The 21,523-nt window shown below is 52.2% G+C and overlaps 2 protein-coding genes across 2 annotated transcripts in view; one reads left to right on the top strand and one right to left on the bottom strand.

Moving 5' to 3' along the window:
• The window catches only part of arhgef12b (Rho guanine nucleotide exchange factor (GEF) 12b), a 121,164-nt gene extending 104,553 nt beyond the window's left edge, over positions 1–16,611 (top strand). The window contains exons 25-36 of the mRNA XM_072445465.1: positions 1,929–2,029; positions 2,112–2,189; positions 3,296–3,371; positions 3,454–3,618; positions 4,046–4,133; positions 4,208–4,288; positions 4,364–4,425; positions 5,085–5,327; positions 6,381–6,725; positions 10,471–10,730; positions 14,717–14,786; positions 15,979–16,611. Coding sequence (XP_072301566.1) covers positions 1,929–2,029; positions 2,112–2,189; positions 3,296–3,371; positions 3,454–3,618; positions 4,046–4,133; positions 4,208–4,288; positions 4,364–4,425; positions 5,085–5,327; positions 6,381–6,725; positions 10,471–10,730; positions 14,717–14,786; positions 15,979–15,992 — 1,583 coding nt within the window. The 3' untranslated portion in view covers positions 15,993–16,611. The remainder of the gene's footprint in view (positions 1–1,928; positions 2,030–2,111; positions 2,190–3,295; positions 3,372–3,453; positions 3,619–4,045; positions 4,134–4,207; positions 4,289–4,363; positions 4,426–5,084; positions 5,328–6,380; positions 6,726–10,470; positions 10,731–14,716; positions 14,787–15,978) is intronic.
• Positions 16,612–16,980: 369 nt separating this feature from the next.
• tlcd5b (TLC domain containing 5b) lies at positions 16,981–20,577 on the bottom strand. Its single transcript, XM_072445598.1, has 2 exons — positions 20,388–20,577; positions 16,981–17,492 (listed from the first exon to the last, which is right to left on the bottom strand). Exons 1-2 carry the CDS (start codon positions 20,575–20,577, stop codon positions 16,981–16,983), a joined length of 702 nt encoding a protein of 233 aa, XP_072301699.1.
• Positions 20,578–21,523: the final 946 nt, after the last annotated feature.

The following is a 21,523-nucleotide window of genomic DNA, read 5'->3' as shown; positions in this document are numbered from 1 at the left end:
AAAGTACAAGTACACAGGTACAAGTATACAGTACACAGGTACAAGTGTACAGCACAAATACACAGGTACAAGTACACAGGTACAAGTATACAGTACACAGTACACAGGTACAAGTACACAGTACAAGTACACAGGTACAAGTATACAGTACAAATACACAGGTACAAGTACACAGGTACAAGTATACAGTACAAGTACACAGGTACAAGTATACAGTACAAATACACAGTACAAGTACACAGGTAGTACAAGTACACAGGTAGTACACAGTACAAGTACACAGGTAGTACAAGTACACAGGTAGTACAAGTACACAGGTAGTACAAGTACACAGGTACAAGTACACATATCTCCCCCAGGGCTTGAGTTCTTGATTGCAAAGCTGGATGAATGGGTTAGCGTGTTGGGGGCGGAGCTAAGGTGTGTGTAAGGTTAATTGGGGCGAGCGCTCACCTGCGTCAGGGGCTTGGTTAATGGCGGCGGGGTGAGCGCGGGGAGGCAGACTTTGTTGACCGTTTTGATCGTTTAATTTGTCACGTTTTTGTCTTCGTTCACGTTTTACGCCTGGTTTGAGTCGATCGTTTCATCACTCCAGACGGTGCAGGTGTCATTGTTGAGTCCATGTCGTGTGTCGTCATCAAAGTAAGTGTCGGCTTTGATGTGTTCTGCGGTTTGGTACAATAAAGCACCTGCCATTGCACCTGTCGTACGCGTCTTCAGTATGATTTTCCCGTGTCTTCGCTCGCCGCGGCGTTGGTCTGGTTTTGGACTCCATCGCCGCAATAGTGAGGACAAAACATAAAGCGGACGTCCAAAGAAAATAAAAGGAAGGCACAAAGTCCAAAACCTGGAGGTCAAATTCATCCATTTTCAAATTATGTCCAAATGGGTCTTTTTTTTCTTTTTTCGTTTACAACGTTGGTCCAGTTTTTATCATCGACCCAATTTGTGTGATGCCTTTTCCTGTGTGAGATGTGTTGATGAGGTGTTTTTATAATACTCAAAATAAAAATGACACCAAAAATCTGATTTCTTAATTGTATTTCTATAATTTTTGGAATTCAACACAATATGATACATTCACATTGTAATGGAAGTTAAACTTAAAGCACCAATGGTACAGCAGAGTCACATGGTGTGTCTCTCTCTCCAGGGGGCGGAGTCACATGGTGTGTCTCTCTCTCCAGGGGGCGGAGTCACATGGTGTGTCTCTCTCTCCAGGGGGCGGAGTCACATGGTGTCTCTCTCTCCAGGGGGCGGAGTCACGTGGTGTCTCTCTCCAGGGGGCGGAGTCACATGGTGTCTCTCTCCAGGGGGCGGAGTCACGTGGTGTCTCTCCAGGGGGCGCTGCAGGGACAATAACATTTAATGAGGCTCGTGGCTCATATATAGATTATATATATTATATCTAATATACACTTACAGCCTTTGTGCCCTTCATATAAGGCTAATTATATATACGATTTGGCTCTTTGATGGTTAAAGGTTGCTGACCTCTGACCTCTAGACCGATGGAACCGGACAGATCCACTGACCCTCAGGTTGTGGTGCGATCGCAGCTGCCTCAGGTGAACACTGCTGTTGTGTCCTTGGGCAAGACACTTCATCTGCCTCGCCCCCAGTGTTGCTCTGGTGTTTGAGTGCGTGTGGTTCCTTCACCTTGAAGCTCCAGAAGAACGTGACCTTGGACCACAGACTATGAAGACTACAGTCTGTGTTTAGCTCCTCCCCTCAGACACTTAGAGGCGTGTTCTATCAGATGAACTGAAGAGGCTAAACATATTAGCTCTTATAACTTTTGTCCAGTTGACAGAATAATATTGTTTTTAGCTATGGGCCGTAAGTGGAAGTGTTCACTTCCTGGTCTGGTCTGTGTTTCATCATAGCGTAGCTGAAAGCTAGCTTCCTCACTGTGCTTGTGTTGATAGATGAGGTGGAGGAGAGGAGGAGGGTGAAGACAGCGGCTGAGAGCTGCAAGAAGATCCTGAACCACATCAACCAGGCCGTGAAGGAGGCGGAGAACAGACAGGTGAGCTCCGCCCCTTACTCCGCCCCTTACTCCAGCTTTCAATGATGTCGTTGCTAATTCAATGTGTTTGTGTTTCCTCCAGAGGCTGAAGGAGTACCAGAGGAGACTGGACCTGTCCTCTCTGAAGCCCACCGAGAACCCGCTGGTCCTGGAGCTCAAGGTCAAGGTCACACAAGGTCACACACTAAACCCGGACTAGACCAGGACTAAAGCAGGTCTAAAGCAGGTCTAAAGCAGGTCTAAAGCAGGTCTAAACCAGGACTAAAGCAGGTCTAAACCAGGACTAAAGCAGGTCTAAAGCAGGTCTAAAGCAGGTCTAAAGCAGGTCTAAAGCAGGTCTAAAGCAGGTCTAAACCAGGACTAAAGCAGGTCTAAACCAGGACTAAAGCAGGTCTAAAGCAGGTCTAAAGCAGGTCTAAAGCAGGTCTAAAGCAGGTCTAAAGCAGGTCTAAACCAGGACTAAAGCAGGTCTAAACCAGGACTAAAGCAGGTCTAAAGCAGGTCTAAAGCAGGTCTAAAGCAGGTCTAAAGCAGGTCTAAAGCAGGTCTAAAGCAGGTCTAAAGCAGGTCTAAAGCAGGTCTAAACCAGGACTAAAGCAGGACTAAAGCAGGTCTAAAGCAGGTCTAAAGCAGGTCTAAAGCAGGTCTAAACCAGGACTAAAGCAGGTCTAAACCAGGACTAAAGCAGGTCTAAAGCAGGTCTAAAGCAGGTCTAAAGCAGGTCTAAAGCAGGTCTAAAGCAGGTCTAAAGCAGGTCTAAACCAGGACTAAAGCAGGTCTAAACCAGGACTAAAGCAGGTCTAAAGCAGGTCTAAAGCAGGTCTAAAGCAGGTCTAAAGCAGGTCTAAACCAGGACTAAAGCAGGACTAAAGCAGGTCTAAAGCAGGTCTAAAGCAGGTCTAAACCAGGACTAAAGCAGGTCTAAAGCAGGTCTAAAGCAGGTCTAAAGCAGGTCTAAAGCAGGACTAAAGCAGGTCTAAAGCAGGTCTAAAGCAGGACTAAAGCATTTGGTCCGCGGCCGCCTTTTGGAGACCCCTGCACTAAACCAAACCCTGTCCACAGGAAGACGACCCACATATGTTGTTATAAAGTTTTGCATTTTTACCATTTGACCCAAGCACACTTGACTCTGGTTCTGGTTCTGGTTCTGGTTCTGGGCTCTATTTGGAGCACAAGCGTCACATCCACGTGAAAACAAGCACTTCTTACATTGACCCTGAACAATTCTTAATCGCACACATTTTAAATTCATGTTTTGTCCCACAGAATCTAGACTTGACCAAGAAGAAGCTGATTCACGAGGGGCCACTGTCCTGGAAGTTCACCAAAGACAAGGCTATTGGTATAAATATTTCAAACTTGGATTTGATGTCCTGTATTGTCCCTTCACACATGTTCTAGAGCCTGCGCTTCGTCCTCCTCAGAGATTTACACACTGCTGTTGGAGGACGTCCTGGTCCTTCTGCAGAAACAGGACGAGCGCCTGATCCTGAAGCTCCACGGGAAAAACCTGACCAGTGCAGACTCCAAACAGGTGTTCAGCCCGGTCATCAGGCTGAGCACGGTGCTGGTGCGCCCGGTGGCCACAGGTCAGTAAAGTCTGACCCACTGAAGAGCTGTGAGGGTGATGTCGTCATATTTTGGTCATGGTGATGGTTCTCTGGACAATACAGACTCTAAAACACAAACAACACACAAAGAGACCTTTTATGACAAAGATTGTGGCATTATTAAATCAAAATGTCAAAAATACTAAACTATTTTCATTTGGTTGATAAAGTATTTAAAAAAAACACTCTAGTTGACTTCTGAAATGGTCGGTATATTAACAAGAACATATTTCAGATTATATTTTACATTCCTGATTATATTTGGAAAAGAGCATCTTGTTTGTAGAACACAAGTGAATGAAATATGCTCAGCCCTGTGTATTCCATATTCCATGTCATCTTTGGAGCTTCTTGATGATGTGGCTGACATGTGATGACTAAAGACACTGTGTGTTGTGCTGTGCAGACCACAGGTCCTTCTTCGTCCTGTCCATGTCTGATAACGTGGCTCAGATCTACGAGCTGACCGCACAGACCATCTCTGACCAGCGGACGTGAGTGCACTTTTTACTCAGGCAGTGGATCTGAAAGTGTAACTCAGACGTGTGGCTCCCTGTGTGTCCTGCAGGTGGCAGCGTTTGATCACTCAGTGTGCAGACTTCATGAAGGCGCGGCTCCACAGCAGAGACACAGACGTCTCCCAGTCTCAGTGCGTCTCATTCCTTCTGTTTCAGGCTTTTAGAACTCAGAATTATCATGAATATTTAAGATGCTTGTGTTTCAGTGATGAACGTCATGACATCATCAGTAATGGACTGGACCAGACCAAAGAGTCCAGGGTCACAGGTCAGAACTCTTCAGCTCAGACCAGGCCCTACACCAGGCATCACATGTAACACATTCCATATCAGCAGAGAGCGGCTGCAGAGCGGCTGCAGAGCGGCTGCAGAGCGGCTGCAGAGCGGGCGGCTGCAGAGCGGGCGGCTGCTCCTCAGCTGATGGTGCGAGGCATGCATGGCCCACATCTGAGCACACCTGCAGCAGCTCTCTTTGCAGTATATGCACATATATATATATATATATATATATATATATATATATATATATATATGCACAATGCTAAAAGCACGATGAGTGACATTAGCCTGATGATTGACAGCAGAGCCACATCACAGACTCAGTTTGGAATCCAAATAGATTTACTTTAATCTTTATTTTTACCCTGCAAACTATTAGGTCTGAAGATATAATAAAACACAAATGACCACAATCAACCAGACAAAAGTTGCACTCACTTCTGTGGCTAAAGCCTAAAAAAGCGCCCAATATGATGCGAGGCCAAAGGAGGAGGAGCCATCACTGAGGAGGAGGAGGAGGAGCCATCACTGAGCCCCGCCCTGAGCGCATCACGACAACGTTCACCAAAGACACAAAACCAGAGCTATTCTTCTTCAGCATAATAAGTTGCTTGATAGTGTTTGAATGTTCCATATTGTGCTTCCCAGATGTTCTCTGTGAGGACAGCTCCATCAGCCCTGAGGACGGTGTGAGGGGCCCTGAGGAGCCCGAGCACCCAGAGGAGCAGGAGGTGGACGAGGCTGAGCTGGAGGCCTTCTTGGATGGACAGTTAGCAGAGCGATTGGACCAGGAGAACCAGGAGCAGCTGCAGCAGCTGCAGCAGCGGGACAATAGCAGCACACATGAACTGAACATGAGCACATCTAAGGCTGAGGACGCGCTGTACACACGTGAGTCCCACGGGACACGACACACGTGAGTCCCAAGGGACATGACACACGGGACACGACACACGTGAGTCCCAAGGGACATGACACACGGGACACGACACACGTGAGTCCCAAGGGACATGACACACGGGACACGACACACGTGAGTCCCACGGGACACGACACAACCGAAATTGCCATGTTATTTTTGTGCCGCTCGCGCCACGGCTCCTGAAACTGCGCCGCTATTTGACCGCGTTTTAGCGCTGTTTTAGACCGCGCCGGGTTAGGGTCAGGGTTAGGGTTAAGGTTAGGGTTAAGGTTAGGGTTAAGGTTAGGGTTAAGGTTAGGGTCAGGGTTAAGGTTAGGGTTAAGGTTAGGGTCAGGGTTAAGGTTAGGGTTAAGGTTAGGGTCAGGGTTAAGGTTAGGGTTAGGGTTAAGGTTAGGGTCAGGGTTAGGGTTAGGGTCAGGGTTAAGGTTAGGGTTAAGGTTAGGGTTAAGGTTAGGGTCAGGGTTAAGGTTAGGGTCAGGGTTAAGGTTAGGGTTAAGGTTAGGGTTAAGGTTAGGGTTAAGGTTAGGGTCAGGGTTAAGGTTAGGGTTAAGGTTAGGGTCAGGGTTAAGGTTAGGGTTAGGGTTAGGGTTAGGGTTAAGGTTAGGGTCAGGGTTAGGGTTAGGGTCAGGGTTAAGGTTAGGGTTAAGGTTAGGGTTAAGGTTAGGGTTAAGGTTAGGGTCAGGGTTAAGGTTAGGGTCAGGGTTAAGGTTAGGGTTAGGGTTAAGGTTAGGGTTAGTGTTAGCCATGAGGCTATAACGGGCTATAAGGGAAATGCCGCGGTCCCTGAAACTGCGCGGCCATTTGACCACGCCGCGGCTCTCCAGCCACGGCTTTTTAAAATGATGATGCTTTTCCCCTTTTCAAGGCAAAACAACAGGTTTTTATGTCAGTCGTGCCTCTCAACACAAGACGTTAGATGTTTTCTTCTTCATTGAATCCACTTGATCCAGAGATTGACAGATTTCTCTGATGCAGCAGAGCAGTGTTTATGACACTTACAGTGATGTACGGCTGTGTCGCAGTGTCCATGCTCAAGCAGCTGCTGCTCAACCACATGAGCAGGGAGGAGCCACCTGCAGGGGCCCCCAGAGAGACCCCACCTGCAGGGGCCCCCAGAGAGACCCCACCTGCAGGGGCCTTCAGAGAGGAGCCATTGGTAGCAGAAGCCCACAGAGAGGACACAGTGAGAGACCCACCTTTGGCCCTCCGCAGAGAGGACATGCCTGCATGGACCCTGAGCTGTGCCGTGTCCTCAGGGGCCCTGGGGGGCCCTGTGTCCCCGGCAGAAAATCCAGAGGACCCCGCTACAGTGTGGGACCAGAGCCCTGAGGCTGAAGTGGCCCCAGCAGAGCAGCGCCACCACAACGGTGAGGACCACGGCAACCAACCCTTTTTACATCATACAGTGTTATTACAAAAGTATATAATACTTACTGTACATACAGTATTATTACAAAAGTATATAATACTTACATATGTCATAAGGCGCTGGTACAGCTAGCAGCCCGGTGTAAACGCTCTCTCTTCTTTCTCACACTTATTGTGCTTTATCTCCTATATTTTGTAAATATAGTTAGTATATTTTTTCTATTTTACTGTACGATAGGGACACGCACTGGAATCGTTTTTAATTCAACTGTTTTTGACTTTTTTCGGCTGGATTTGAGCGTTTTTCGTTGTGTTGTTGTGATGTGAGCTAGCTCCGAGCTAGCCCCCCCCCCCCCCCCCCCCCCCGCGCCCTCCGGCCGCGCTAAAGTACGGCGTGTCGTCGGTACACGTTTATATACACGTTTATATGAAAGAGGAACTTCACGAACGATCGGGACACGCACTGGAATCGCTTTAAATTAACGTGTTTTGACTTTATTCGGCTGGATTGAGTGTTTTAGTCGTGTCGTTGCGATGTGTCTTTGCTGTGTCCCCCGGCTCCGGCCCCGCCCCCCGCCCGGCGCCGTACCGCGTTTACACAAAGGAGGAACTCATGAAACTGCGGAGAACAGTCGTCTTACCCGGGGATCGTCACGTTATCCCGGCGGACATCCTAAGGAAAACGCAACGAGGCAGACGGGCTGGACGTGAACTCCGAGAGAAGAGAGGGACAAACAGGAAGTCGGTTCCCGCCGTAGTCATGGGTAACGTGAGATCCCTTCAAAATAAAATGACGGAAATAGCGAGCCTCATACGGTCCCAGAGGATTTATAGGGACAGCAGCGTCTTGATTTTCACAGAGACCTGGTTAACAGCAGAAATGCCAGACTCTATTGTAGGTTTGGACAAATTTCATCTGCTGCGGGCGGACAGAACGAGAGAATACGGGAAGAAAAGAGGTGGAGGTCTGGCGGTGTATGTGAACACGAGCTGGTCCAAACCCGAACACTGCACAGTGAAGCAGCAGCTATGTAACAAGGATATTGAACTATTGGCTATTGGCATGAGGCCATATTATCTGCCCCGGGAGTTCTCACATGTGATTTTGATCGCAGTCTATGTGGCCCCGTCTGCCAATGCTGAAAATGCTTGTGAAGCACTGCTCTCCTGCACTTGTAGGCTGCAAACACAGCATCCACAGGCTCTCTTCCTCATCTCTGGTGACTTTAACCACGCTTCTCCCTCTTCTGCTCTACCAACATACACCCAGTATGTTACCTGCCCCACCAGAGACAATAGAACATTGGACTTGTTTTTTGCCAACACCAAGGAGGCTTATTCCTCTTCCCCCCTCCCTCCCCTGGGCAGCTCGGACCACAACCTTGTACATCTGAGGCCTGTGTATGAACCCATCGTGCGCAGGCAGCCTGTGGGGCCCCGTGTGGTGAGGATGTGGTCTGCTGAGAGCGAGGAGGCTCTGAGGGACTGCTTCAGCACCACTGTCTGGACTGAACTCTATGGCCCACATGGGGAGGACATCAACACCATCACAGAGTGCATCACGGACTACATCAACTTCTGTTTTGAGAACATTGTTCCCTCCCGGACGGTGCAGTGTTTTCCAAACAACAAGCCATGGATTAACCGTGAACTGAAGGCTCTGCTGAAGGAGAAGAAGAGAGCCTTCAGGTCAGGGAACAAGGAGGAGCTGAGGACTGTGCAGAAGGAGCTGAGGAGGAAGATCAGGCAGGCTGAGGCCGGCTACAAGAGGAGGATGGAGGAGCAGCTGCAGCAAAAGAACATTCAGGGAGTGTGGAGGAGCCTGAAAACCATCTCGGGCTTCAAAATCCCCCCTGCCCAGACAGAGGGGGATCTACAGTGGGTGAATGATTTAAATGCTCACTTCTTGAGGTTTGATCGGTCACCCGCCCCTCCCCCTGCACAGCTGCATGCTCCCTCTTCCACAGCTGGACAATGCCCTGCATCTGTTCCTCTTCGCTTATCTGCCCCGGACCATCAGCTCCCCACTTCGCCTGGACTCACCCATCCCCCCAGCACACGGTCCCCCTGCCAACCACTGACTGTCACAGCAGCACAGGTGAGGAGTGAGCTGAAGAGGATTAAAGTGAGGAAGGCAGCAGGAACTGATGGCATCAGCCCCAGGCTCCTTAAGTCCTGCGCAGATGAACTGTGTGGAGTTATGGAGCATGTCTTCAACATGAGCCTGAAGCTGAGGGTGGTACCACAGGTCTGGAAGACCTCCTGTCCTGTACCTGTGCCTAAGACACCGCGCACCAAAGACTTCAACAGCTTCAGGCCAGTGATCTCACGTCCCACCTGATAAAGACACTGGAGCGGCTGGTCCTGGACCACCTCCGCTCCACCGTGAGCTCAGCCATGGACCCGCTGCAGTTTGCATACCGGCCTGGCATCGGAGTGGAGGACGCCGTCATCTCCCTGCTGCACCGCTCTCTCTCTCACATGGAAAAGCCTGGCAGCTCTGTGAGGATCCTGTTCTTGATCTCTCCAGCGCCTTCAACACCATCAGCTCCTGAGGGACAAGCTGGAGACAGCTCCTGAGGGACAAGCTGGAGACGGCTCCTGAGGGACAAGCTGGAGACGGCTGGTGTGGAGTATGACCTGGCAGAGTGAATCCTGGACCACCTCACAGACCGACCCCAGTTTGTGAGAGCCTGGGACTGTGTGTCTGACACTCGGACCTGCAGTGTGGGGGCGCCCCAGGGCACTGTCCTCGCGCCCTTTCTCTTCACCCTTTACACTGCAGACTTCAGGCACGACATGGACAGCTGTGTCCTGCAGAAGTTCTCTGATGACTCTGCCATCATCGGACTCATCACGGACGACGATGATGCGGAGTACAGAGGACTGGCGCAGGACACTCTGTCCCCTGCAGGACACTCTGTCCGCTCTGGAGAGCAGCTTCAGTGAGAGACTGATCCACCCTCGATGTGTGAAGGAAAGGTTTCGTAGGTCTTTCCTTCCTGCTGCTGTCAGACTTTATAACAAACACTGTTAGTCCTGAACACTCGAAATCGTGACACATATTCATGTGCAATTACTGTCGTGATCACATGCAATGGTATTTATGTATTTATTTATTTATTTGTCTATGGGAGTTTTCATTTATTTATAGGAGATCTTCTACTGAAAGTGTTTTTCAAACTTCCTATAAGTGATCTGTTCTTCTGTATCTACCTCTGTATCTTCCTGCGTTGCAACAATGGAATTTCCCCATGTGGGACAATAAAGGATTACCTTATACACTATGTTATTAGTACCACTGGGATTCATCTATTAATCATAACTAGTCAACTGTAAAAAATAATTGTCATATTTGATAATGTGATTGTTCTCTGGTTTATAGGCTCTAAAACTCATACAAAAAGACTATATACTAAAGTTTATTCAGAAGGATTCTCTGTAGGAGTCTCCCTCACAATATTTCTGTTTTCCCAATAAAAAACAGAACAGAATGTGACCAGAGTCCCACCCAAAGTCTGCCAACAAATGTGTATTTGAATTAGAAATAATCATTGCTTTCTGTCTTTTATGTTTAATATAAAAATAATGCATTTGAACATTTGCATCAGTAGAATATGTGCAGAGTCTAAACACGTCGCTCCTGGAAAGCTCTAAACTGTAGGAATCATAATGGAGACAATGTCCATGGTACAAGCTCCTTCTAAAACATGTGCTAACGCTTCTTGTGTTTTGTTGGCGGAGGTTTTGTGGTCCTGGACCTGTGCAATGGACCAGAGGACGGTGCTGAGGACGGCGCTGAGGACGGCGCTGAGGACGGCGCTGAGGACGGCGCTGAGGACGGTGCTGAGGACGGTGCTGAGGACGGTGCTGAGGACGACGTGGGCATCGACATGAGCAAGCTGCTGTCATCCTCCTCACAGACAGGGGGCGCTGGGCCAAACCTCAGCAGGCAGCTCATGACCCACCTGAGGCTGCTCCAGGCGGATCTGCACTACTTAAAGGTACTGGACCATGTTTCCACCGGTCACTCTGGAGCAGATTGGTAACTTCCAAAACTTTCTACAGTCTATTAAGAGAGGTTTGGTTCTCTTTTGGCTCCTCGAACACTTAAGCGCGAGATGATTGGACGAGAGAGAACTCAGACTCAGGCCAAAACGAGAGTCATGAAGCAGAGAAACACAAAAGAATCATTTGTCTCCAAACTCTGTCTTGATCTCGAGCTAAAGTGCCGTGTTTCCACTGATGCTAACGACTATGTGGAGCATTAGCGACACAAAGCTAGCAAAGCGCGTTCGCAACAGCCGTTTCCTGTTCATGGCCGCACAGCACTCGCTTTGTCAAGAGCCACAATCTGATATTTCCAGCTCATAAAGCGTCTGACATGATCCAAAGCCAAAGACATAAAGAGATGTTCAACCGCGGCGTCGAGGCTTTGAGAGAAGTCAAAGAAATGAGGCAAAACTGTTCCTGTGCACGCTCGCTTTAGCCACGCCCCTCACACACGCTCGCTTTAGCCAAGCCCCTCACACACGCTCGCTTTAGCCACGCCCCTCACACACGCTCGCTTTAGCCACGCCCCTCACACACGCTCGCTTTAGCCACGCCCCTCACACACGCTCGCTTTAGCCACGCCCCTCACACACGCTCGTTTTAGCCACGCCCCTCACACACACTAGCTTTAGCCACGCCCCTCACACACACACTCGCTTTAGCCACGCCCCTCACACACACTAGCTTTAGCCACGCCCCTCACACACGCACGCTTTAGCCACGCCCCTCACACACGCTTGCTTTAGCCACGCCCCTCACACACGCTCGCTTTAGCCACGCCCCTCACACACACTAGCTTTAGCCACGCCCCTCACACACACTAGCTTTAGCCACGCCCCTCAAACACACGCTCGCTTTAGCCACGCCCCTCACACACACGCTCGCTTTAGCCACGCCCCTCACACAAATGTCTTTTTGTGAATCGCTCAAATCGACCTCAGAAGAGGTGTGACATTTTGCCTCGTTATGGACTTGTAATTACACAATTGTACCACCAGATGGAGCCCACGTGTCTTCATACAATTGTGAAAACTAACTAAAAAACACTGCAGTATTTTTGGAGTGATATTATTAATCACAGATGGTTTATTGAACATGGATTCGTGTACTTTCTCCTCTGCTCTTCTCCCTGTGACAAACTGCTGCACCTCCAGCCATGACTCTGTAAAACTGAAGTTTACGGACGACACCACCCTCATCACCATGACCACTCCACCCTCATCACCATGACGACACCACCCTCATCACCATGACGACACCACCCTCATCACCATGACGACACCACCCTCATCACCATGACGACACCACCCTCATCACCATGACCACTCCACCCTCATCACCATGACGACACCACCCTCATCACCATGACGACACCACCCTCATCACCATGACGACACCACCCTCATCACCATGACCACTCCACCCTCATCACCATGACCACTCCACCCTCATCACCATGACCACACCACCCTCATCACCATGACCACTCCACCCTCATCACCATGACGACACCACCCTCATCACCATGACGACACCACCCTCATCACCATGACGACACCACCCTCATCACCATGACCACTCCACCCTCATCACCATGACCACACCACCCTCATCACCATGACGACACCACCCTCATCACCATGACCACTCCACCCTCATCACCATGACGACACCACCCTCATCACCATGACGACACCACCCTCATCACCATGACCACTCCACCCTCATCACCATGACGACACCACCCTCATCATCATGACGACACCACCCGCATCACCATGACGACACCACCCTCATCACCATGACGACACCACCCTCATCACCATGACCACACCACCCTCATCACCATGACCACTCCACCCTCATCACCATGACGACACACCACCCTCATCACCATGACCACACCACCCTCATCACCATGACCACACCACCCTCATCACCATGACCACACCACCCTCATCACCATGACCACACCACCCTCATCACCATGACGACACCACCCTCATCACCATGACCACACCACCCTCATCACCATGACGACACCACCCTTATCACCATGACGACTCCACCCTCATCACCATGACCACACCACCCTCATCACCATGACGACACCACGCTCATCACCATGACCACACCACCCTTATCACCATGACCACACCACCCTCATCACCATGACGACACCACCCTCATCACCATGACGACACCACCCTCATCACCATGACCACACCACCCTCATCACCATGACCACACCACCCTCATCACCATGATGACACCACCCTCATCACCATGACCACACCACCCTCATCACCATGACCACACCACCCTCATCACCATGACGACACCACCCTCATCACCATGACCACACCACCCTCATCACCATGACCACACCACCCTCATCACCATGACGACACCACCCTCATCACCATGACCACACCACCCTCATCACCATGACGACACACCACCCTCATCACCATGACGACACCACCCTCATCACCATGACGACACCACCCTCATCACCATGACCACACCACCCTCATCACCATGATGACACCACCCTCATCACCATGACGACACCACCCTCATCACCATGACGACACCACCCTCATCACCATGACCACACCACCCTCATCACCATGACGACACCACCCTCATCACCATGACCACACCACCCTCATCACCATGATGACACCACCCTCATCACCATGACGACACCACCCTCATCACCATGACGACACCACCCTCATCACCATGACGACACCACCCTCATCACCATGACGACACCACCCTCATCGGAGCGGCTGGTGTCCTGGTGCAGCGGTAACAACCTGGAGTTCAACGTCCAGAAGACAGTGGAAATGATCGTGGACTTCAGGGAAGTCACCCCCCCTCACCATCTCAGACTCCCCCATCTCCACTGTGGACTCCTCCATCTCCTCTGCTCCACCATCACCAGGACCTCAAGTGGGAGGAGCCACCATCACCAGGACCTCAAGTGGGAGGAGCCACCATCACCAGGACCTCAAGTGGGAGGAGCCACCATCAGCTCCTCATCAAGAAGAACCAGCAGAGGATGAACTTCCTGCAGCAGCTGAGGAAAGACAAGCTGATGATGGAGCAGTTCTACACGGCCATCATCGAGTCCATCCTCACCTCCTCCATCACCTCCTCCATCACCTCCTCCATCACCTCCTCCATCACCTCCTCCATCACCTCCTCCATCACCGTGTGGTACGCTGGAGCCACAGCCAGGGACAAACAGAGACTACAGCGCCCTCTGCTGAGAAGGTGATCGGCCGCAAACTCCCATCTCTGCAGGACCTGTACATCTGCAGGACTCTGGACACCCTGGACACGGACTATTTGAGCCACTCCCCTCAGGCAGGAGGCCACTCCCCTCAGGCAGGAGGCCACTCCCCTCAGGCAGGAGGCCACTCCCCTCGGGCAGGAGGCCACTCCCCTCGGAGTATTCTTTTTATTCTTTAATATATATATATATATATATATATCTGATAGCTTATTGTTATGACTTATTCATTGTTCATTGTTTTATTGTTTTGGGTTGCATCGATTCACCAGAACAAGTTCCTATGTTTGTGAATTTTGTTCATTGACAAATGGCAATAAACTGATTGTGTTTGTGTTTCACATTGTCAGGTGGAAAACTACAGATCTTTTCTGTCCCGGCACAACCTCGGGCAGCTAACATGACTTTACAACATAATCACTACAACTGTGTGTTGTGACCCCCAGTGTGCCGCCCGGGGCATCAGGATTAAACTAATGCAGAGCTCTGCCTCGGGGCCCGGTCTGGGGGATCAGGGGCCCGGTCTGGGGGATCGGGGGCCCGGTCTGGGGGATCGGGGGCCCGGTCTGGGGGATCATGGGGGATCAGGGCTAAATGAACCCTGTGGTGATGATGTCTCTGTGTGTTCCTCAGGAGGTGGAGGAGAAGTACAGGCGGCTGCAGCGGGGCCTCAGCGGGGCCACCACACACTCGGACTACACTGGTACACGCTCTGACACAGCTCTCCTTTGCCTCAGGGCCCTCCTCTCGCTGGGGGGCCCTCCTCTCGCTGGGAGGCCGTACAGTGGCTGATGCTCAGGGCCCTCCTCTCACTGGGGGGCCCTCCTCTCGCTGGGAGGCCGTACAGTGGCTGATACTCAGGGCCCTCCTCTCGCTGGGGGCCGTACAGTGGCTGATACTCAGGGCCCTCCTCTTGCTGGGGGCCCTACAGTGGCTGATACTCAGGGCCCTCCTCTCGCTTGGGGGCCGTACAGTGGCTGATACTCAGGGCCCTCCTCTCGCTGGGGGGCCCTCCTCTCGCTGGGGGGCCCTCCTCTCGCTGCACAATGTCGTCTCCTAGACAGTCGAGTGAGAGGTATTTGTCTCCTTGCTTCATTTGACCTCCTTTGACCTCGGGCGTGGTTGGTTTCCATGGTGAAAGAACTCGTTGAGATCTCCTTCTCTTCGTTGACTTGCAACATAAAGTCGAGAAAAGAGGGCGCGGTCATTCTTGAGTCATAAATCTTGTCTTTGCTTCTGTTCAGAGTTGGTTTGAGTCATGTCCACGACTGTTATGACCATGTTCAAGCATTTGTCATTTATTAATGAGTAAATTATAATATGATCATCTGGAACTATTACAATGATCTACTGGCTGTATAAGACGTGGAACATACAGAAGCCAGGAATCTGTCAAAAAAGGATCCATATGTCACAATGTCCGTTTACTGCCACTAGGGGGCGTTTCAGAGTTGGTCCTAAATGGAAATGAACCGTTTCTTGGTCGTCTTCAATTCTGCCAAGTTTCATAATCCCCCCAATGTGAGATCTGCAAACGTGACCACGCCCACATGACATCATCACTCATACAAACAGCACCTGAGTGTGACATCAGTGTAGTGGGAGGGGCCAGAGAGAGGGAGGAGTCTCCTTCAGGCCGTCCCATAATGCACTTGATCCTAATATAAACCTTTATTTAACCAGGTGAAAACTGATTATTGAAGTAATGTTTAACTAGTTTAATGGTACGTGGCCTGGTCTAAACACGCCGTGAGGCCCCCAGGCCCCCAGGCCCCCAGGCCCCCAAACACATGGAGCCCACTGAAGAAGCTTCTGGATAAGGAGCAGAACCTTTCACTCTAAAAATGTAAATGTTTCATTTATGTCTGTTTTTGCTCAACTTTATCTGTTTTTAGATTCAGTCATATGAGCACTGACCACTGAGGGCGCTGTACCCGCCCAAGGACCCTCGGACCCCCGGACCCTCGAACCCCCGGACCCTCGGACCCCCGGACCCTCGAACCCCTGGACCCTCGAACCCCCGGACCCTCGAACCCCCGGACCCTCGGACTCCTGGACCCCCGGACTCCCGGACCCTCGGGCCCTCGCAGCCCCGGACCCCCGGACCCCCGGACACTGAAATGGACTGCAGAGTCAAACACTGGACACATCTACACCACCAGGGGGCCCCACTTCAGGACTGCAAGAGCTACGATTCCAGGATCAACTCAAATATCTGTATCATTTGGACATTACCGGAATCAAACAGCGTTCCATTCGACTGCGCAGCGTTCCATGCGACTGCGCAGCGTTCCATGCGACTGCGCAGCGTTCCATGCGACTGCGCAGCGTTCCATTCGACTGCGCAGCGTTCCATGCGACTGCGCAGCGTTCCTGCGACTGCGCAGAGGTGGAAATATGCTCAAATTGTACACAATATGTAAACAGTGAGAAAATATGAGTGATTTTAAAGAGTAGCACATAAATATATATTATAAGCCTTAGATTTATTTTTTAATGCATTTTGCTTTTAACATGTAATACTTGTGTTATTCTGGATATGGACCTTTTATGAAGTTATAATTAACCCTGATGACAGATCCTGACACAGGTTATTAAAAAGAGAAACAATGACGTTGTTTTATTCATTTTTATTTCAGTCCAAACATCACTGCTTTATATTCTCACATTTTTGTACAAAACAAACAGCGAAAAGCCCCAAAGCTAAAGCTAAAGCTAAAGCTAAAGCTGCCACAATGATGGACAACAAGGTCATTATTAGAAAATCATCCAAAAAAATCGAATTCCATTTATCATAAAAACGCACCCAAAAGTGTTCCATGGTCAGTCTCGCCCCGTGTGGTCAGTCTCGCCCCGTGTGGTCAGTCTCACCCCATGTGGTCAGTCTCGCCCCATGGTCAGTCTTGCCCCGCCCTCAGCCGCGCCTCCTTCCACTTCCTGTACCTCCCCCTGCTCTTCTTGTACCCAAAGCGTGCGATGTCCACCATGAAGACCCACGCCAGTGCATACATGACCACCCCGCCCAGCTTCATGACCAGGGCAGGGCGTGGCGACGTGAGCTGGTGGTGGAACATGAAGGTGCCCACGCCCACGCGCACGCCGGCGAACAGCACGATGAACAGCACGTCCACGGCGTCGCCCAGCAGAGAGTCGTACCGGCCCGACTCGCGCAGGAACCAGCGGCTCTGGAGGAGCGGGTTGGTCAGCTCGCTGCCAAAGATGACGCCGCAGGTCTCACAGCCGGACGAGCCCAGCCACAACGTGAGGAGGATGCCCAGGACGCTGGCCGCGTGGTGGGCCAGCATGACCACGCCCTCGCTGTGGTGGAGAACGCACCAGGACAAGTCGAAGAGGAAGTAGCCCAAACACACGCAGAGGGCGAGGACCTGCAGCTCGGTGTTCTCTGAGCCTGGGGCAGAAGAGTGTGAGGGTCAAGACTCGGGTCAGATTAGGAGGCTAGGACTCTAGAAAGTGTCTCTACGGGATTAGACTGAACCCTGTTATGTTAAGTACATGTAAATGTGTTTAAACACCTTGTTCCTCTGGTGCTGTTAGATGTAGATACGAGCGCCATACAATCACAGTTGGTGTACCCCAGGGGTCCATTTTAGACCCTGTGCTTTTTAACCCTTTGGTGCTGGCTCTCGGTGGTGTCCTCAGGAGACGTGGACTGAAGGACACACAGCTTTACATCCAAACGCTTTTTTAAAACACATTTTAGAGATAAAATCCTGGATTGGCAGAAAACTGAGGTTTTGGTCTTTGGTCTTGAGGCCCAAAGAGAGACTTTTACACAAAGTCTTTGAATCCATCATCACAAACCTTTTATTCCACATAAAGAACATCACAAAAGAGGTTTTTACCACTTGAAAAACACAGTGAGGGCCCCAGACACTTCTGTGAGGCGTGTGTTAGGGGCCAGAGACCTGCGTGTGTTAGGGGCCAGAGACCTGCGTGTGTGAGGGGCCAGAGACCTGCGTGTGTGAGGGGCCAGAGACCTGCGTGTGTGAGGGGCCAGAGACCTGCGTATGTGAGGGGCCAGGGACCTGCGTGTGTGAGGGGCCAGAGACCTGCGTGTGTGAGGGGCCAGGGACCTGCGTGTGTGAGGGGCCAGAGACCTGCGTGTGTGAGGGGCCAGAGACCTGCGTGTGTGAGGGGCCAGAGACCTGCGTGTGTGAGGGGCCAGAGACCTGCGTGTGTGAGGGGCCAGGGACCTGCGTGTGTGAGGGGCCAGAGACCTGCGTGTGTGAGGGGCCAGAGACCTGCGTGTGTGAGGGGCCAGAGACCTGCGTGTGTGAGGGGCCAGAGACCTGCGTATGTGAGGGGCCAGGGACCTGCGTGTGTGAGGGGCCAGAGACCTGCGTGTGTGAGGGGCCAGGGACCTGCGTGTGTGAGGGGCCACAGACCTGCTTGTGTGAGGGGCCAGAGACCTGTTTGTGTGAGGGGCCAGGGACCTGCGTGTGTGAGGGGCCAGAGACCTGCGTGTGTGAGGGGCCAGAGACCTGCGTGTGTGAGGGGCCAGGGACCTGCGTGTGTGAGGGGCCAGAGACCTGCGTGTGTGAGGGGCCAGAGACCTGCGTTTGTGAGGGGCCAGGGACCTGCGTGTGTTAGGGGCCAGAGACCTGCGTGTGTGAGGGGCCAGGGACCTGCGTGTGTTAGGGGCCAGAGACCTGCGTGTGTGAGGGGCCAGGGACCTGCGTGTGTTAGGGGCCAGAGACCTGCGTGTGTGAGGGGCCAGAGACCTGTGTGTGTGAGGGGCCAGGGACCTGCGCGTGTTAGGGGCCAGAGAACTGCGTGTGTGAGGGGCCACACCTGAGATCTGCGTGTGTGAGGGGCCAGAGACCTGCGTGTGTGAGGGGCCAGAGACCTGCGTGTGTGAGGGGCCACAGACCTGCGTGTGTGAGGGGCCAGGGACCTGCGTGTGTGAGGGGCCAGAGACCTGCGTGTGTGAGGGGCCACAGACCTGCGTGTGTGAGGGGCCAGAGACCTGCGTGTGTGAGGGGCCACATACCTGCGTGTGTGAGGGGCCAGGGACCTGCGTGTGTGAGGGGCCAGAGACCTGCGTGTGTGAGGGGCCACAGACCTGCGTGTGTGAGGGGCCAGAGACCTGCGTGTGTGAGGGGCCACAGACCTGCGTGTGTGAAGGGCCACAGACCTGCGTGTGTGAGGGGCCACATACCTGCGTGTGTGAGGGGCCACATACCTGCGTGTGTGAGGGGCCACATCCCTGCTATGTGAGGGGCCACGGACCTGCGTGTTTGGGGGGCCACATACCTGCGTGTGTGCGGGGCCAAATACCTGCGTGTGTGGGGGGCCACATACCTGCTATGTGAGGGGCCACGGTCCTGCGTGTGTGAGGGGCCACGGTCCTGCGTGTGTGAGGGGCCACAGACCTACGTGTGTGAGGAGCCACGGTCCTGCGTGTGTGAGGGGCCACATACCTGCGTGTGTGAGGGGCCACATACCTGCGTGTGTGAGGGGCCACGGTCCTGCGTGTGTGAGGAGCCACGGTCCTGCGTGTGTGAGGGGCCACATACCTGTGTGTGTGAGGGGCCACATACCTGTGTGTGTGGGGGGCCACATACCTGCGTGTGTGAGGGGCCACGGACCTGCGTGTGTCAGGGGCCACATACCTGTGTGTGTGAGGGGCCACATACCTGTGTGTGTGGGGGGCCACATACCTGCGTGTGTGAGGGGCCACGGACCTGCGTGTGTGGGGGGCCACATACCTACGTGTGTGAGGGCCACGGACCTGCGTGTGTGAGGGGCCACGGACCTGCGTGTGTGGGGGGCCACAGACCTGCGTGTGTGAGGGGCCACAGACCTGCGTGTGTGAGGGGCCACATACCTGTGTGTGTGAGGGGCCACATACCTGTGTGTGTGAGGGGCCACATACCTGTGTGTGTGGGGGGCCACATACCTGCGTGTGTGAGGGGCCACGGACCTGCGTGTGTCAGGGGCCACATACCTGTGTGTGTGAGGGGCCACATACCTGTGTGTGTGGGGGGCCACATACCTGCGTGTGTGAGGGGCCACGGACCTGCGTGTGTGGGGGGCCACATACCTACGTGTGTGAGGGGCCACGGACCTGCGTGTGTGAGGGGCCACGGACCTGCGTGTGTGGGGGGCCACAGACCTGCGTGTGTGAGGGGCCACAGACCTGCGTGTGTGAGGGGCCACATACCTGTGTGTGTGAGGGGCCACATACCTGTGTGTGTGAGGGGCCACATACCTGTGTGTGTGGGGGGCCACAGACCTGCGTGTGTGAGGGGCCACAGACCTGCGTGTGTGAGGGGCCACGGACCTGCGTGTGTGAGGGGCCACGGTCCATCGATGAAGACCACATAGGCAGTCAGAAGCACGATGACCACTCCATGAGACAGAGTGACCAGGCGACAGCTCCACTCCGCAGTGTGGCCCCTGAATGCAGCGCGGAGCAGCAAGTAGAGAGAGAGCCAGCCCAGCAGACTGCACAGGACACACAGCACCCGCATCGCACTGCAACACAAGCACACACACTGTCAACACAACTGCAACACACGCACACACACTGTCAACACAACTGCAACACAAGCACACACACTGTCAACACATGCAACACAAGCACACACACTGTCAACACAACTGCAACACATGCACACACCCTGTCAACACAACTGCAACACAAGCACACACTGTCAACACAACTGCAACACACGCACACACCCTGTCAACACAACTGCAACACAAGCACACACACTGTCAACACAACTGCAACACAAGCACACACACTGTCAACACAACTGCAACACAAGCACACACACTATCAACACATGCAACACAAGCACACACACTGTCAACACAACTGCAACACAAGCACACACACTGTCAACACAACTGCAACAGAAGCACACACACTGTCAACACAACTGCAACACAAGCACACACACTGTGAACACAACTGCAACACAAGCACACACACTGTCAACACAACTGCAACACACGCACACACACTGTCAACACAACTGCAACACACGCACACACCCTGTCAACACATGCCACAAGCACACACACTGTCAACACAACTGCAACTCAAGCACACACACTGTCAACACAACTGCAACAGAAGCACACACACTGTCAACACAACTGCAACACAAGCACACACACTGTCAACACAACTGCAACACAAGCACACACACTGTCAACACAACTGCAACACACGCACACACACTGTCATCACATGCAACACAAGCACACACACTGTCAACACAACTGCAACACAAGCACACACACTGTCAACACATGCAACACAAGCACACACACTGTCAACACATGCAACACAAGCACACACACTGTCAACACAACTGCAACACAAGCACACACTGTCAACACATGCAACAAAAGCACACATACTGTCAACACAACTGCAACACAAGCACACACTGTCAACACATGCAA

Source organism: Eucyclogobius newberryi, unplaced genomic scaffold, assembly GCF_026437365.1.
Source record: "Eucyclogobius newberryi isolate DKJ021-1_F unplaced genomic scaffold, fEucNew1.0.hap1 SCAF_15, whole genome shotgun sequence".
Lineage (NCBI taxonomy): Eukaryota > Metazoa > Chordata > Actinopteri > Gobiiformes > Gobiidae > Eucyclogobius > Eucyclogobius newberryi.
Note: the sequence above shows the minus strand (reverse complement) of the source record. Positions and strands in the feature narration are given on the sequence as shown.

Excerpts from the sequence above, each read along its gene's own strand:
- tlcd5b (XM_072445598.1), bottom strand. The coding sequence starts at position 20,577 with ATGCGGGTGCTGTGTGTCCTGTGCAGTCTGCTGGGCTGGCTCTCTCTC. Across the intron at positions 17,493-20,387 it reads GTGGCCCCTCACACACGCAG|GCTCAGAGAACACCGAGCTG; the intron begins GTCCGTGGCCCC and ends CTTCTGCCCCAG.